General features: G+C 42.9%; 1 protein-coding gene across 1 annotated transcript; it reads right to left on the bottom strand.

Moving 5' to 3' along the window:
* Positions 1–11052: 11052 nt before the first annotated feature.
* On the bottom strand, positions 11053–18088 carry bsdc1 (BSD domain containing 1). The gene is made up of 11 exons (XM_041061141.1): positions 18063–18088; positions 17416–17470; positions 16975–17091; positions 16668–16835; positions 16351–16405; positions 15563–15678; positions 15399–15467; positions 14653–14737; positions 14058–14540; positions 13781–13884; positions 11053–13693 (listed from the first exon to the last, which is right to left on the bottom strand). The coding sequence occupies exons 1-11, from the start codon at positions 18071–18073 to the stop codon at positions 13664–13666; spliced, it is 1293 nt and encodes a 430-aa protein (XP_040917075.1). The 5' UTR covers positions 18074–18088; the 3' UTR covers positions 11053–13663.
* Between the last annotated feature and the right edge of the window lie 520 nt (positions 18089–18608).

The following is an 18608-nucleotide window of genomic DNA, read 5'->3' as shown; positions in this document are numbered from 1 at the left end:
GACTGCAGATAAGCATCCTTTTCTCATCATCCATTTCTGCAAACTGTGCAAGATGTGAGTGATGGCGAGACAGTGGATGAAGAGGAGGGATATGAAGAGGTGACGGAAAAGGCAAATGCAGACGGATTTCTCAGGTTTGTCATCACTATGGTCATGGATGAGCAAATACCAGGTGGCGAGCAGTCGGAGCAAAAACAGGGGAAGACAGATATTAAAGTGGGGGTTGTAATGCAGAACACATGCAAGTTGAGGGACACGGTCAGAGGGGAACTTTGTCTTTACGAGAGCATCATTCCATCATTTTTGGTGTGAGTGTGAAAAAAAATGCAGCTTTTTCCACCGTCCCACATTCGATCCTGTGGCCTCGAGTGGCTCCGATCCCAAAACAGTTTTTCTCTGGATGTAAACACTTCCATATGTGTGTAAAGCACGTTAAGGTGTGGATCTTATAAGAAACCACAATTCTCTAAAGCGTGGACGTCCAACAAAACATCTGTGATGATTCATAATCCAAGTCTTCATTATGCATGCAGTACTGTACACATGGGGATGGATAGTTTGTAAGTGAGGACATAGAGAAAGAGAGGGGTGCACTAAAGGGGGGGGAGTGCTGGAATGAAAAGTGTCTTGTCGACAAAAGTGAAATATCTGAGGCTTGGCCAGGGACCAGGGTTCAGGGTGGGGAAGTTTATTGTGATACTCTGCTTTGGAGCTACAGCACTGGCTCTTTGCTCTGCAGTGTCGAGTGGCCAGGGAGGTGAGGCCCCGGTGGTTAAAGGGCTACAAGGCTGAGGGTTTCACTGAAGAGTACTTTGATTCTTCAGACTGAGAGCGTTGTGTTTGCAGTGTGAAACGTGGAATGTGATGTGATAGTGGGCAGAGTTGCTTTGATGTTTTGTGTTGCACATATAATCTTGTGAATGGAGACAGTTTGGTGGACATGAAGCTATGGGATGCAGTTTGGTGGCAGGTGAGGACGGTGGCCTTGAGTGACAGGTCTGTAACTAAGGCCAGGAATGCTACAAACTCTGAGTACACATTAAGGATGTTGTAACATGGGATGGTATGATGTAAATGCCCTGAAACAACACATATCTCTAATTCCTCGCTCCCCTGACTGGAGCTCCCTATTGCATGTTATATTCACACTATTTAAATAATCAACATAACTTCAAGAGAAGAAAAATGCTTTTAAGAAGTGCTACAAAGCTTGGATTTGAGTTTGTTACTTGCTGCCATATTTGTCAGTTATTAGAACCAGACAACAGTTTGAGCAAAAGAGGGAGCGTCTGAGTGAAACTGTTGGTCTGAGAGGCTCTGAGGGGATTAGACACCCATCAATCAAGCAAACAGATCCATAAACATATCTCCCATTAGGCTTTTTTTTATCTTCTTAATGGAAAAATATTCAATTTTAAATTTCAGTGGAGAAAGTGGGGAATTTGTCACTGATGTGGTAATTTTTTGGAGTCAGCAATCGTTAAAGGATCTGCCTCTTAAAGCACTTCTCCACCGGCTTCAGTATTGAGCCTTGTGTTTGATTAGTGTGAATAAAATTACGCTCCACTTGTTTCTCATTTATTAAACTCGTCAATGAAAGGCTCATGAATCGTGAGGAAGGCTGAAAGAGGGTGCACTTTGAGGAAATAGGTGGAAAATCCAAGTGGCAAAATATTCTGTTCTGTGAGGCATTGATGGCTTGGTTTATGTTTGTGTGTGTGAACATGTTTTTGTGAGTGAGTGCCCATGTGGGAGGACTGATAATGTGTGTGTCTGTGTGTGATGGTTTGGTATGTGAGGATTTGTCGGGAGGAGAACCCCTGGCAACCATCACTCTTCATTCCAGTCCAAAGTCCAGCTTTATCTGCCTCCATGAAATCCCACAACTTTGAGGAGAACATGGAGAGAGTCCAGCCTCGTCCATGAACCACAACTCAAAAATATAAAGCTCATGGGTACATCTGAAACGTGGGGTGCATTCAACCCAACTGGATGAAAGCTAGTAATAACCAGCTGGGATTACTCCAAGTGGTAGAACAAACACAAACTTAACCTAAACTCTGACAGTTCAACTGCATAAAAAGTATTTTGTAACAATATTACACTAAACACATATGTGTAATATCCAATATTATATAATTATTATTAAATAAGTAATATCCAGTTAAAATGAATTCAAACTAACTCAAACATGATGGGTGCTGTCAAGATGAGCTGAGCTCATCTGACGAGGTTGTGGGGCTACAACTGACAAAAAAAGGATGGTGGAACATTTCTACCAAGCAAAATCAGACCAGACACGCAGTAAGCTGCAAGGGGGAGGAGGAACAGAGTGGCAGGAAAATGCAAAAAGAAAGGTCGCGTTTCATGCTTTCATCCATCATTTTTACAGTCAGGGTTGCAGACTTTGGGTCTTGTGCGTTTTAGCAGTGTGGAGTGGGTGGTAAAAGGGCGGGAGAGGTGCCAGGGGAGTGTGTGTGTGTGTGTGTGTGTGTGTGTGTGTGTGTGTGTGTGTGTGTGTGTGTGTGTGTGTGTGTGTGTGTGTCTGTGTGTCTGTGTGTCTGTGTCTGTGTGTCTGTGTCACAGTGTGCACTATTGGAGTGTGCACTTTTAAGATAAACTGGTCTGATGAAAGAGGAGCCCTCGGCCTTGCAGTGGCCCCCCATCATCCATCTGGTGATGTCACCTGCAAGTGTGTGTGTGTGTCTGTGCCTATGTATGTCTGTTAGTGTGTGGAATTTGAGTCTATTAAGTGAGCCTGCGGTAACGCCTGTGGGAAGTGAGGAGGGTGGATGTGGGTTGTCAGGTGGAAGGATGACGCTTCTCAGCTCTCCTCTGCCCCAAACCCATCTGTGTGAGTACGTGCCAGCTCTCACATGCACGGTGAAAGTATGAGAGTATTGTAGTACGAAGCACTTATCAAAGCGAGACCCCACCCATGTTCAGCGGGAACCTGGAATGTTCAGAACATGGCAGGAGGAAAGCAGCGGAAAAGGAGAAAAAGAGTGAAGGAGACATTTAGGGGCCCAAAGTGCCAAAGGTATCATTACCTTTCCATTTCACTTGATGAAACCCATTTGGCTGGATTAGTTTCACACTCTCAATTGGACCCTGAGGTGAAGGGAGCCTCCCACCAGGATTAGTGAGCTGCAGTGGGCCGCAGACAGCCGGGTGATGGAGAGGAAGAAGAGTACTGTGTACTGGCTCCACCTTTCTCCACAACAAAGGGACACTGCTTGTTTCTGCAGACTAATGGAGGCGGGGCTTAATGCTTGGCAGGCAACAGACGGGTGTCTCTATGTGTGTGTGTGTGTGTGTTAACGAGAGAAAGTGTTTCTGCACCGAGAGGCAGCCAAGTTGCCAGTCTGAATGAGAATGAAGGACGATGATTGGACTTGCCAAATTGGAGGGGATATTAAATCTAGGAAGCAAAACCACTTGATAATGAGTTTTTGTAGCAGTGTGTGTGGGAGTATATGTAGAAAGGTGTATGTGTGTGTGTGTGAGAGTCCATGTATGAATAAGCTTGTGTCTGTGTATGTGTTTGTGTTCACACCTGTGGGCTCTGTCATCTTTGCTCCTAATTATCTGCAGCATAAATCAACGGTGGGTGCGTTGCCATGGCAGCCAGTGGTAGGCTGGGTGCTGATGATGGTAGCGGGAGAGAGCCAGAGCTATTTCATTAACCTTTAAAGGACTTGGTATTTATTTTAGTAGCAGCACTATGAATATAAATATGTCATTCTGAAAAGGGAAATGACCAGGTAATAAAAAGTCTGAGGACCCTGCTAAGGTCTCTCTCTCTCCTCTGTCTCTGTCTCACACTAGCTGTGTGGCTCTGTGACTGACTGTGTTGGTCTGTTAGCTGCATGATCAGTCCACCACCTTGGTCCAGACTCAAATATCTCATCAACTGTTGGATGGACTGCCATGAAATTTTGGTGCAGACATTCATAATGTTGACAGGATGAATGCTAATGACTTTCGCTGATCCCCTGACTTTTCTTTTAGCGCCACCATGACGTTGACATTTGTGGCTTTGAGTTTAGTGTCTCGATAACTGCGTGAGCCCAGTTTGTTATTGTACATTTCAGGAAATTCAGAAACACAAGTAATTGGTTTTTGACAGTCTTTCAGGTCAAGCAGTGGTCAGCTGCATGTGAAAGCTGTGTTATGTTCAAAATCCTTCAGACTGAACATCTGCTCGCCCATGGATGGGGGCCAGTCAGCAATCACTGCATCCTGGACTGTAAAGAAAAAGGGGGAAAGTCAGAGAAAACAGAGGGGGGAAGAAAACTGCCTTGTAAAAGACACCTGAGATTCATCACTGAATGTATTAAACTGAAAATGTAGTATTATGAAAAAAAGTAATGGAGGCCATAACATTTTGTCTGGCATCTCTGCAGAATTGTCTTGTGCATGTATTATATTATCCTTTCTAGGAAGAACATCACCATGAGCAGACAAAAAGCCAGCATCTGCAGTAGTGCCTTGGGGGCAACAGGGGCAATGGAGAAGGGTCTCTTTGTGTGCTGGGGTCATGGACGTTTTGGCTGTGATTGGCTGGTTAAAAAGAACATTCTCCAGATGCCTCAGCAGTAAGTGAAGCCTCTGTAACCGCTGGTAATTCAATTGTGCCACATGATTTCTTGGTGAATAATCCACAAATGGGCACTCAGTGAAAACAGCTTGGCATCCAGATCTAATGAGCCAGAGGTAGTGGGGGTGGTGGCCGGGGGAGGGGGGGGGTGAGTGATGATTTGAGGAGACAGAGAGGGGGCAAACGAGGGACTCGGGCAGGAAGAGGCTGACAGAGAGTAAAACTTTTATGCAGATCAGGCTGAAAGTGAAGAAAAGAATGTGAGAGAGAGACAAAAAAAAAAAAAAAGATGATTCAGATCAGCCTGTGGAAGGAACCGCATCAGCGGCCAGCGAACAGAACAAAGAACCAAATAAAAAACCAGCATGATGAAAGTGCAGTATTGTTTTCATGGGTGTGATGCAACAGATTACCATTGAAAATCTGAGCAGATGAAACTCGCTCTCTCACCAAGCATGAGACGTTAACTGATGAAAAGCATGCACACACATACACATACATACACACACACACTGCCTGAGCCGCAGTCATGTGTGGAGCTGTAGAGCTCTGACTGCGAGGGTTATGGTTGTGTGGATCTGGACTGTTTCAAGCTAAGTGAAGAAAGTCCTTTCTGAGGCAGCCAAGAGATGACACCCCCCCTCCCTTCATGGTTTCTCTCCAGGCACATTCAGAGCTTGACGAGAGCTCTCATTCATACAACTGGGAGAAGAAACACAAAAAAGGGTTGAGGAATCCCACGGAAATGGTTGATGTTTGGTGGCTCTTGGCCTATTTCAGATCGGCCTTGATCGGTGTAATACTACTGATATCTAAACTCATCCAAAGACCACGAAAGGAGACAAGAGGCGTGTGAAGGGAGTGAGTCCTGACACTGACTGAACTTATACAGAACTTTAAGGCAACATTGGCAAGATTCCCAGTAATGATTATTTCAAAACAACATTTCCAAGTGATGGCTCCAGAGCTCTATGGAAGAATACAGGGTAGTGGGTGGTGCTAATTTGTACCCACTGTTACACAAAAATGTGTGACTCCAAATGGACCAGTGCAGAGGGAAGAAAGGCACAGTTTCCATAGTAACCACTTTCAGACTAAGTGGTTGTCTTTGCTCGCTTCCAGTTTTTTGTTGATTTGCTCCCTTTTTCCCTATTTCTCTCTCACAGCTTCCTTTTTATTTTTGTAAATCAATCACCAACACCTTTAGTAAATAAACTGTGCAGAGATGGGAATTTGACAACATTCATTAAAATTTAAACAGAAGAGAGGAGGATGAGGTGTGTTGCTCTACAGGATTCACACAAATTACTCACACAGAATCAAAAAAACTTTACAGAATGAACGACTGAAGCAAGTAAAGAAAATTCCAAATCCAGACACACCTGGGAAAAAAAAAGCTTTTAGTGGCACGAATGTGGGAGGGGGGGGGGGGGGCAGCATGGCACAACTAAATCTAGACATGCAGGGACACAACTATTCCTGCCCTATATTTCATATTTAATCTGCTGTGCTGGAGGATTTCTTGGCCCAGTGCACTGTGTAATCTTGTCGAGGGGCAGATGGCACTCTCACACTGTCAATCGGATCCCCTGGATTGGGACGGTGGAGGAGGAGAGTTCTCCAGGGTCCGCCAGCAGCCGCGCCAGGATCAGCAGGTTTGGATGACCGGCGGCAGCATCAGCAGCATGGAAGCAGACAGGCCATGCACCTTTTTTTTTTCCCCAGACTAAGCCCAGATCTAGAAATGACTTTCAGCACAGGGTCTGACATTGGACACAATTGCAGGCTAGGATTAGGATTAGCTCAGGATTGACTGACAGGACTGTCTTGTTCCATCTTACTTCTTACACAAACACATACACACCTCTTGCACTCTTCCACACTCATTTAGACTGCTGTTTTGCATGCTTGCCTGAGGAAAGATGCATTATCCATATCCACTCCAGACAGCAGAGGTAATGAAGTCTTAGTGGCCACTTGCCATCATCTTGTGCCAGTTACAGAGTCCTTAACTGGCACAAGAGAATCTCACACCAGCTGTTAAGCAGGTACAGTGTTTGCCATCTTAGTTTAGCATGTTAGCGTGCTAACACTAGATAATTAGCACTAAAGTATAGCTGAGGATTTTCAGACTGTCATTAGTTTTTCAGGTATTTAGTCATGATTGGACAAATTTAAATTTTGACTCATTCGTGGCACTGGAAAAGTTAAGGGATCATCAAAGTGATTATAATTCATCTTGATGGGGGAAGAACTGTGTGGACATGGTAATGGTAATGATATGAATCCAGTACTTGAGAAAGAAAAAGCCTGTAAGATAAAAATCTACTGTCTGCATCTGGCAAGTGTAATCACTGTTGAACAGGGAATAATGTGCTAGACCATTTCTTGGTCAGGACCAGTTGGACCGGGTGGAGTTAACAAATGAGATAGGACGTGGACCACCTGACTGAAATTGCCATCTCTAAGAGCCACAAGCATAGCTAAAATAGAGGTTAGAGGTTTATATTTGGAGGCTGAGTGCCTGTGTATTGCTGCTGTGATAGTGAAATTTCCCAACTTGGGATGAATAAAGTATTTCTATTCTATTCTATTCTAAAAGTTAGAGAATCACATCAAGAGAGAGACAGAACACAATGAGGGAGAACAGTGCCTAGAAAAACATTAAAATGCTGAAAAATGAGAAGTTAAACCACGTCACTAACAGAAAGTATGAGAGACATTTTAGAGACATCCATTTTAAACTACTAAACTTAGTCCAACAGAAGTCCTCAACAGACCTTTTGCCTCATCTCAAGGGAGCGTTCTGCAGCGGTTTCCCTCCAAATTTACAAGGCAGATTTATGTAACAGGCTAGCTAGTGTCGGCTTTTATTCATAGAATAATGGAGACTACGTGAAGTTTTGACAGCCTAATTTGCATGGCTGCACACAGTCAAACTCAGCTCGGCCTCGACTCTCCACCACCACCAAAACAATCTCACCTTCAATTACCAGACATCAGATGAGAGGAGGGAGCGTGTGCTCCTCTGATTAGACCAGGGAGGGAGGGAGAAAAGAGAGAGAGAGAGAGAGAGAGAGAGAGAGAGAGAGAGAGAGAGAGAGAGAGAGAGATGAATGGGTCCGCTGGTATCCTGGAGCAGCAGAGAAGACTGAGAATAAATAAATGAAGGAATGAATGGGACAGTAATGAAAAGAGGGGGAGGTAGAGGGGAGAAGGGACTGAAGGGAACAGAACATTCAGAGTGGTTGGTCTAGCAGTTAAAAGAATTGGAGACGAGGATAAAATGAACACAGCTGAGTCGGAGGCTGAGGGCTGTATGTGCGATTGTGTCTGTTGGGCTCATCTGGGAATAGGTGGGTTTTGAAGAATTTTGAGGGGTTTCAGTAGAGTTTTTAAAAAAATCCCTCCCCTCTGTGAAACTACTCACAAAAGTCTGAGACCACAAATGGGAAAGTGGTCTCAGACTTTTGGACCCCACTGTACATTAACTCTGGGAATCTGCTAAACAATTTAAAGCATGAATATAACCTTACTAAACAACAACACCTGAACCTCATCATGTTTCAGCAACATCTTCAGGGTTATATCAGCTCAGACTTATAATGCAAAGCCTGCATTATAAACTGTGGTATTTGTACTTGTATTGCCTTTAAACATGGGGGGTTAAAACAAAAGACAGAAGACTCTATCTAGCTGAATTATTACACCTCGGGCCTTGCAAGTTCTCCATCTTAAAAGAACAGTTTGAAGCTACCACCAGCAGCTGGTTAGCTTAGCTTAGTACAAAGAACAAATGGAAACCTATTCCATCGGAAAGCAACAACATCCCACTACCAGCACACTTAAAGCTCACCAAATAACATGTGGGAAAAAAAAAACCCACACACAATTTGTGGTTTCACAGGGGGTTGTGTGCGGACATCCTGAGATCTTGCCACTGTGAGGTTGCCAGACAACCAGAACAAACTTCAGGAAGTTGTATTTTGGCAGATTCTTAGTTAGAGTCAGGGTAACTGTTTCCTCCTATTTCCAGTCTTTATGCTAAGCTAAGCTAACTGGCTGCTGGCTATAAATTTACCACACAGACACCACAGTGGTTTCCACAAGTGTCAAACTACTGCTTCAGTGGAAGTGAAAGAGTATATCACTGGTACCTCTTTAAAAAGCCTGACTTTTCAAACCTGAACTCTGCTATGAGATGTGTGCAGACTCTCTACTCTCGACACAGTCTTGAAAATTAGTCATTATGGCCAACTCTGGCTTATGTTCAGGTTTAAAACTCAAAACCACATACCACCGCAGCTCCTGTTCATACAAAGTGCAGACTGAAATATGGATATACAATGTGCCGTGTAAAAACTTTACAGGACAACTGCTGCTCACTTTCCCCTACGATGGCAGTGGGAGAGACACACACAGAGAAGGATGCAAAGAATAGCGAGAGGTTGTTCAACTAAACATTTGCTTTGGCAGGCCCGGAGATGAGGGGCGGTGTTCTACTAGTCCCCTGACATGCATCCAGAGGAGCCCCTCTGTCTTGACCATAAATCTGAATGGAGTGGGAGTTATCATGCTTTCCCCCCACCGTCCCCTCCCTGACTAAACCCCGCATTCCTCCCAGACACCGCTTCATACAAACAAAGTGGCCAGTTCCCACCGCTCGACATTGGGAAAGGCGATGATTTGTCATGGAAAAATCCTGAGGCATCTCAAGAGTCCTTTACAAGTTTTTTTTTTTCTTTTTTCTATCCCCCCACATGGATCAACACTTAGCCTGGTGGCTGTATTTTCTCTCTTTGTGGCAGGGAGGAAACTATGTTGGACAATGTAGTTCACACACAGATGTCAGTTCCTATCAGACAGAGAGTATAACTAACTGTCGGGATAAGGGAGGTACACACACATACAATGTTATCTACAAAATGTGACACTAATGAAGTGAAATGAATGAAATACACAGAGCACAGCTCATGCCCAACAACATACACACCCTGCATGAAAGGACAAAGATTCAGGGATGCACACACACACACACACACGAAATGGGTGTGAATTCAGAGGCCAGTCGTTATAGAAAACCCTGGTAACACATTCCATAAGAATCTGCCTCCCCCCTCAAAGGGAGTCTTTTGTGCTTATTGAAAGGCAGAGGGGTTACAGGGTTTCTCCCTTTAGGGTGCCGAGAATAATACTCGCTCTCAAGACAATGACCTCATCCTGATTCTGTGTGCGTGTGTTCGAGAGACACACATGAAGAAGTGTATGTGTGTGTTTTGTATCTATGACAGTACATTTGTGTGGACCAGGATGGGAGAGAGTGAAAGTCAAAGAGGCAAAACGAGAAGGAGGAAGCATTCGGTCAAGGATGGATTACGAGGGGAGGGTGGGGGGTGGGGATGGGGGGTTGTCCTCAGGAGGGAAGTATTTCTCTCCCCAGTCTGATTGGCGTCCACCCCCCTCATTGCCTGTCCAAGGTGAAATCTGTACATGACATTGGCGTGAGCCAGTGGTAATGTAAAGCACACGTACACATACAGAGCCCAGGCCCAGGGAGCGGTGGGCTTCAACAGGAAATTCCTTTACAGCCTTTCTGCTGACTAAGGCCTCCGAGTGGGAACAGAGTAAGAAAGAATGTAACATATATGGTGTCTGTGTTATTCGGGGTCTGGTTAGGGCAGCATGTGCACAAGCCATTAGCACGTGGGTGAGAGGGCGGAGGCTTCAGAGTAAAAGAGCAGTCGTATCACTCAAGAAAAAAAAAGCAGGTAAACGTGGCAAAGTCATATCTTAGTTGTTGGGAGACAAGTGTGAAGTTTCATCACAGCCACAAAAACATGAGTCCATGTGTTAAGAGTGGCAAATTATATTTGCATAATCTTTTCCCATTATATCAACGTACTCGCAGGAGATCAAGGTTCAAGGTTGTGTTCGTTCATCCACAAAGTGATGGAAATTTCAAAAGGAGATTGACATCTCATACGAATTTTCCTTTGTACTGATGCCATGTTAGTCATGACACTGGTGGCATGGACTGATGGTCATGCATCAGAATATCCACTATGTCTGTACTGCCATCACTCCAGCGAACGACCACACCCACAATACACCCCCCACCATTGTGTGTGTAGTTAGTAGGCAGTAGCCATCTTTACAGACAGCATCCATGTTACAGAGCCAGCACGCTGTACAGGTGTCCCTCCACCGTGACCTACATTAGCCCAGCTGATCCCACAACAAAGACCACATCATCGTTTCAGCGACTCTTCTGCTGAAGCATCCAGTGAAGGCAAATTAAGAGAGATTCTGTTTGAAAATGACCAAAAATAGTCGAAATTAGATTATTTATTCGGCTGATGATGAACAATGGTGAGAGGCGAGAGAAACATGTGGCCAGTCCATGTCTGTGAGATGGATGCTGCAGCTAAAAGAAAAGGAGTGGCAGGTTGTGACTAGGGCTGCATAAATGGAGCAACAGCGGCATCAGCTGACAAGTTCTTTACACTGCAGACATTTTTTTTTTTTTTTTTTTACATGCACACACTGCTTTTGTGAACAAAGCTCCCCAAAGCTTCCCATGAAATCCCGAAAGAATCTTGGACACATACACATTGGAAATTTGTTTAAACCTCACTGACCACTGGTGGTAGTCCCAGAGTTTCCAAAGATACCAAAACTGACACTCTGAATTTTAGGGGAATGTGTTTAGAAGGATGCACAAAAAAAAAAAAAAACTAGAATATTTCCACATGATGATTAGCTGTATAAAAACAGAGTCCTGGGTCTGAACATAAACATATTTCAGTTTAGTTTAGTTTCAATGAACATTTGGAAAAGTTGATAGGGGGGTAAAGTGTATGTTTAAATGTTTCATCATTACAACTAAGTTAGACATTGCTTCCCCAAACCATGGATTCATACACTACCATGAATTCACATTACACTCTAAACATAAGTGACTCTTCTCTTCACAGCACTGTCCCCCTGTAAACTCCCCACCCACATACAGCTGTACAATTCTGTCAGAGGCCACAGATACTAGTAACTCAGGTAGTCCAATTTCCCAGAAAATACTCCAAAGACATTTTAAAAAGTGTGTTATTTTAAATGTTTTTGGAAAAAAAGGGGTTTACTTTCACCGTGACATTCCACTCTTTTTCTAAAAAAATTCAGTCGTCTTGTTGTTTCCACACAGTAGCCAAACATCTTGGTTGCTGAGCACACATTAGGTGGTGGTATGAGCCAACAGTTCTGGTATGAGTGGTGATTTCCTGCGCAGTGCTCACACTGTAATTGAAGATACTCAGTGCTCCGCTAATTATAATGCTTTCGTAGCCTAGTCTGGTTTAAACACACCTCTGGCTTTTCCTCTCTCACAGCAAAATGGCCAAACTGGATTGTTGTGTAATGCAAAACACTAAGTCCATTAGGCATGAATCCTTTAATGACAACGATCATTTGAAAAATATAGTGAAATACTCGACTTAAAAAAAGAACTCCGACAGCTTTGAAAACAGATGTGTGTGTAGAGCAACTTTGATTAGTTCAAAGTGTGAATCTAAAGGTAATACACAGCCGAGAATTATAGACATGCAACACATTGTCAGAACACAAAAACCTGAAGAACAAGCCAATGTCTTTACCGAAACGAAAACGTACAACTCAACAGTAACTATCTGCACAATGTTTTGCATAATGTTATTGCACAGACATGCAATCCAAAGCACATAATACAATAATTAAGCATTTATTTTAGTATAAATATTACATCTCTAGGCTTATGTTTTTTCTCAGCTACATTACAGATGACGGAAAAGGAAATCATAAAAGCATGGAGCGTGCTCGTGCTGCTCATCCGTCTACTTGGCACACTGCCTGCTGAGCTATTTTGTTCCCAATGAGCCGCCAGAGAAACCTGGAACATCACAGATTTGTCATTTGCTCCTGTTTGTGTAAATAACAGAGATGCTACCCTCAATCTCAAAAGCAAAAGAATCCAGCATCATGTCACCAGGACCAGTTCGAATTCTCTTTATTAAGTCAAATATGACTTATCTCTTAATGACTAATAATTCATAAATTCCCTCTACCCAAATAAGACAGACAGAAGTGAAACATTTAAACATGACAGAAAGTAACATGTGGCCTGCAACAAGCTCATATATTCAAATCAACCACGATATGACAAAGAGAGGGGCAAAAGAACTAATAATGAAACATTAACTGGTTGTGTTTCAGATGACTGGCTACAAACAAAAGCATTTGGAAAACACTGTCACACTACTGTGTGTTTTACAAGGCCATATATATCTAGAGACGGGAGCAAATCCAAAAATGAAAAGTGCTCGGTGAACAAAGGCCAAAATATTATTATTTTTCTCTTTCATTTTGAAGATTCACTTGCATAATTAAGACGAGAACGAAAGAAAGAAAGAAGGAAAGAAAGAAAAAGAAAGAAACAAAGAAAGCGGGGCACAGGGAGAATCAAATCGATCACCATCATTCAAAAAAATCACCTGCAAAGTATTTCATCTTAGAAAGGTGAGAAGCAGCATTACAGTTTATGGCTATTGTGCAGCCTGCAGTTAAGTCATTGCCCAACTGGAAATACACTCGCGACACACACTGATGTATTTAATGGCATAAAGAAAAAGGGAAAACAGCTTCTCCTCTGCTGCTGTGAAACATTTCACATTCTGCCTCGTCACTGCGTGTCCTTAAGCTTTAAGGTCAGAATGATTACAACCTCTGGCTATTACTAGTGTCATAGGCTCTAAGTCAGAAGCTACTCCAAGAAATAGCTGAGACCTGAGTCATTACCCTCGCTAGCGGCGTATCTGCACTAAACAGACAGCTGACGGCACAGTCTAATTCTTATTGCCTTGGTCTTCCCGTTGCTCTTTTCAACAGGGTTACCAATATGGTCCAAGCCCGCCAGAAAAATCCCCTACTGACAATCATGACATGGTGACAGTGTGGACAAAGAGTTAAAACACGTTTAGCATGGTTCATCTGCCGAGAACTAGCTTTAATGGTGGGACAGAGTTCGTGTTGCAGCGGCTCTCAGTCCCAGTTCTCCCAGTCTTCATCCAACTGGTTAAAGATGGGGAAAAAGGGTTAATAAAATACCCCACTTCTCACACATTAACATAACGTTTTGATGCAATAATTACCACTAACCTCTCCAGAGTCTTCGATTTTTGAGAGTGCCAGTTGGACTTCTTCCTCTGTCATGTCCAGGTCAAAGTCTTTCTCCCAGTCCTCACTTACATCGGTGCTGGAACCTGGAGGGACAAAGACAAATTGGGAACTTTCTGTGACCTTCACACTCCTGCGTCCTATAAGCCTATTCAGTGGAAAACCTATAACCGTGTCACAGAACTTAATCCCGTCTGGATTTATACTTCCAGTCTGGAACAGTAACAATCTCACTGCCCACAGAAAAAAACGTCCTTACCTTTTTTGCCATTGTTAGAGGGCGTAGACTTTCCACTGTCAGAGTTAAGCTCAAACACTCTCAGGTCCTGCGGCCCCTCTTCCTTTGCTGCCTCTGGTTTGGAAGCTGGGGTCCTCACCGATGCCCCTTCAGCAGTCAGCTCTGGCTGGGTTACAGCTTCCACTTGAGCCTCAGAAGGTAAGTCACTCTTTCCAGGCCTCTGCTCTGCCTGTGTCTTTCCTACCACAACTTCCAAGCTAGCTTCTGTCAGTTTCTCGGCCAGCTGCACGACGGGCTCTGGTCGCACTTCCACCTGCGTCGGCAGGCTGACGCTGTCGCTGCTAACTGAGAGGGTGGCATCACGCTCTTCACTTGGAGACAGGATGGGGCTGAGCAGAGCCGTTCCCGTGGGAGTTGTCGAGGTCGTGGCCAGCTGGGTTGCAGTGTTGTCCAGAGGGGATGTTAAGTTGAGTTGAGATGATGGCGAGGCGCAAAGGAAGTCATCTGATGGTGAAGGAAAGAATTTCAGGGAGGAAGCATAAGTGAATGATTATAAAGTTTACCAGTTTATTGTTAATATATTGATTTAAAACCAGGACTAACATACTAAACATACCTTCCTCTTCTTCCTCCCAGCCCAGGGTCTCTGTGTGTGTCGTCTGTTCTGCTCTCTGCTTTAGTGCCACTCTCCTCGCCTCCTCCTAAAAGACACAGAGTGACAGAGTTTATTTCTCCTTATCAAACCCCTGCACCGTCTTGCTAAGGTGCAAAAGCGTTTGGCACTTTACGTGTTTAGATTCTTATCCATCACCCATCTCACCAGTTCCAGATTCATTTTGCAGATTGACAACAAGCCCAAACAAACAACCACAGTCATAGAGAAACCATCTTCAGCAACACAAAGAATAAAGAGTCTTGACAGTAAATGATACTTATTCTTTACAACCTCATAGACACTCTCTAAAGTGTTTAAACTTAAACATTTTTAAGGCCAAATAACAACATTTTTTAATTTAAGTGTTATATGTTCATATAACCCATAACCAATGTTTTCTACATGAAAACTGTAGTAGACAAATGGAGCCACTGGCATCAACTTAAGAGCGGGAGCATGTTAACATTTTTCCAACTTAAGCAAATCAACATTCAGCAGATTACAGCTGAGGTACCACTGTTTCCTTATTTTAAGAAAGGAAAAAGGCTGCATCATGACCATGCCTTGAAATGTACCATCCAAAGCAGATCTAAAAATGACCAGCAGGTGGCACCAAAGGCAATGTATTGAATTGAGGTGAAAGGGTACTTGACATCTAGAGGGATAGTCTGCAGTTTGGGATACAGTGCAGAAAACAGCATGATTACCTGATCCAACTGGAAGACTTTGTAGAAATACCTCTGCCAAAATTCTGAATGGGCGACAGCTGCTGGCACCTGTTGGAAAAAAAAAAAAGTCCTTATCTGGTTTATTTGTTTAAAACAAAACTAGCTCCGTAACACAAAGTGTTGACAAAAGCAACAATAGATACCATTTTGGTGTAAAGGGCTCGTATAGAGGGACTGTTGACCAAAAGCTCTGATATTTCCCCTTTCTTATCTTCCAAACTGAAGCTGGACAGCCAGTTGTCAAACTGCTCTGGGGGACCTGGACGGAAATAACTTCTGATGATTAAAATACACTAGAAAGTGCACAGAAATGTGTACACAAGTAAGCGTGCATTACCACACCTGTCTCTACACATATCTCAGAATTACCACGTTTTACATGCACACCTGAATGGCACTTATTTTGCTGAAGTAAATAGTGAGACACCGCACAAATCCAGCTCTGGCTAAAAATTTAATTGTTCAGTACCATTAAAAATCCTGTTAAGATAAAACTTTATTGATCCCTGGAGGGAAATTAAGTTCTTACAGCAGCATAACAAAAATAACACGACACTACACAAAGTACTACTATAGTAGCACAAGAAAACTAGAAAAATATACAAACAAATAAAAATACACAAACAAATAAGCTAAAAATTAAATATAGAATATACAGAATAACCATAACATGTACAGATGAGAAATGTACAGCTGTGTAATTATGTCCTACATCACGGATATCATGCAAAAGAAAAGCTAACAACTCCAATGGGAGCATTACGCTGTTGCTATCTGTTGATGCTTTTAAAAACAGGTGAACAAAAATGAAAAAGATAAACTTTCAGTGTCTCGGCAGCAGAAGGGAGTACAAAAAAAACACAAGCATGGTATACTGTAGATAAGGAGTAACTTAAAAGGTTAGAGTACTAAATACTGTGTATTGTCTTACCATCAGGCTCATTGCAGTATGTAGCCGGGTCAGCTTGCAAACTGTAGAGACGTGCCTGCAGGGAAAGCAAATGCTCAGCTGTGGTAGTTTTGTTTCAAGAGGCACATCATGTGCTGACTTCCTTAGTCCTACAGCTTAAAACAAAATTAGATCTGTCCTGAATCAACACATTGTTAGATATTTTCAAAGAGATTAACCCTTAAGGTTTTCCATTTACTTGTTCATCACACCAGGCCAGAGCACAAGGACAGTACTCAGCTCTGTAATTTGATCATTCAGAAACGAGCGAAAAACTGTAAGTCCATATTTCAGCTAACCTTGGAACTGTCGTAAACCTCCGTGGTTCCTGCTGGAGTCGCCACCAATGTGATGACATCACAGTCAATGGTTTTATCAGGGGGTGGAGCAAGTGTGTCTGTGATGACTCCCAAAAAACTAGAGAGGCCCTTCTTCACTTTTTCTGTGGTCTCAGAGGAACCTTCCACCTGGAAAGCAGTACAGGTTACATACATGCTACTGTCTGTACATATGACAGCAACACAGATACACTGTCAGGAGATATTTAGATTTAAAAAAAACAAAACAAAACAAAACACAATGACCCAGGTGAAGGCTTCAACTTACTGCGAGTTTGTTCCTGACAGCAGTGGCTGTAGCCACAATTGAGCAGGCTGTGTCATGCTGCACCACAGTGGAGAACTCTGTCAGGTCTCTCTTTATGAATTCTAAGGCCTCAGATGACTGTGAAGAAGAGAGTCAAATAATTAAACTTCATCATCTCCGCTGGGTAATTCCTGTTTCATTTAAACCCCCCATAACATCCGTTTTTATCTGGGAACTGAATAAATGTAACTTTGATTTGTAAACTGTAACAGCATACTCACTGAATTTCAATGTCTTTTTATGACAGCTGTGTGTTGTTAGCTAAAATCTTTACTGCTGTTTCATAAACCCAGTAAACACATTTCAGAAATCTAAATATTAAAAAAGATTCCTCTGAGAAACATCAACAGAAACATTGTAACAAAGATGAAGTAATAACTCCACAATGTCGAAGTGGATTACCTTTTCTTTGACGGCCTGGAAGCTTTGCTGAAGCCAGCCTCCCCACCAGCCTTCTCTGTGAGCATACACACAATCAGACATTAGCTACTTTGAACAGCAAAAACAGCAGAGACGAAGAAAAACACAAAAGAACACAAAAAAGCACGAACGCCGCCTTTACATGTATAAAATGCAAAGAATGTCCTGTCAGACTCTCTGACTGTCAGCTGCTAACTTAATCAAGGTCTCCTTAGCTAACTTACACACACACACACCCAGCCTAGCAAGCTAAACGAGTTAGCTATCGACAATTCTCAGAGCAGCGCGGGTTATTTTGACGAAACAAGCCACGCGTGCGACCTGTAAGGCTCCACATAAACGCCAAATGGAAAAATAAACCATATTTACATCCCGTTATTGCGTGATTTCAGCTGCTCTACATCATAGCTAGCCAGGCTATGCTAACGCTAGCCAGGCTATGTTTTGGTAAACAAATGCACTTCCCGAACTGATCCCGGAGCCTGTAGACTTCAGCGTTTGAACTCAATAATTACACAAAATCTAATTAAACACGCAACACAACGCGGTACACGACGTATACACGGTGTCGGTGCTGTGTCCGATATTATATTTTAAAACTAAAACTAAAACTGCGAGTTCACTCTCACCCTTCAGCCATCTTCAGACGATGACATCATCAGTATGAGGCGAACTCTAACCCCGGCTCCATGGCTTTAAAAAAAAACAGACGTGATGCAACACGACTTCCCCTCTGTGGTTTACGGATAAACAGTCACATATACTAAGAGAATGACAGCTTTATTTACTCTCAAATTAAGTTTATATATCAGAAAATGTTTTACAGTAGAGAAAAAATAAAAAGAACTCTGAGAAGAACAAGATTTAAATACATTTGCCATCACTGCAGTTTCATAATACAGTTGGCAGAAATTCATCAAAACAAAGAAGGAAAAACTGTAATATAATTTTACCATGAGGGGAACTAGCAGTGTAAGCATATGCAGGTTGTTTTCTTTTCATTAAAACTCATTTAACCAATAATCTGTACGTGAAAACAAACAAATGCATCCAGCCTAAACCTCTTCTTCTGGAGCCATTATGCTGGCTAATCGATGTTTAGTAATTCCAACCCGAATCCCCTCATCAATCTCCTCCTCTCTGTACATCTGTGCACGTGCATGTGAGCGTATTGC

Source organism: Toxotes jaculatrix, chromosome 17 (assembly GCF_017976425.1).
Source record: "Toxotes jaculatrix isolate fToxJac2 chromosome 17, fToxJac2.pri, whole genome shotgun sequence".
Classification (NCBI taxonomy): Eukaryota; Metazoa; Chordata; class Actinopteri; family Toxotidae; genus Toxotes; species Toxotes jaculatrix.
Note: the sequence above shows the minus strand (reverse complement) of the source record. Positions and strands in the feature narration are given on the sequence as shown.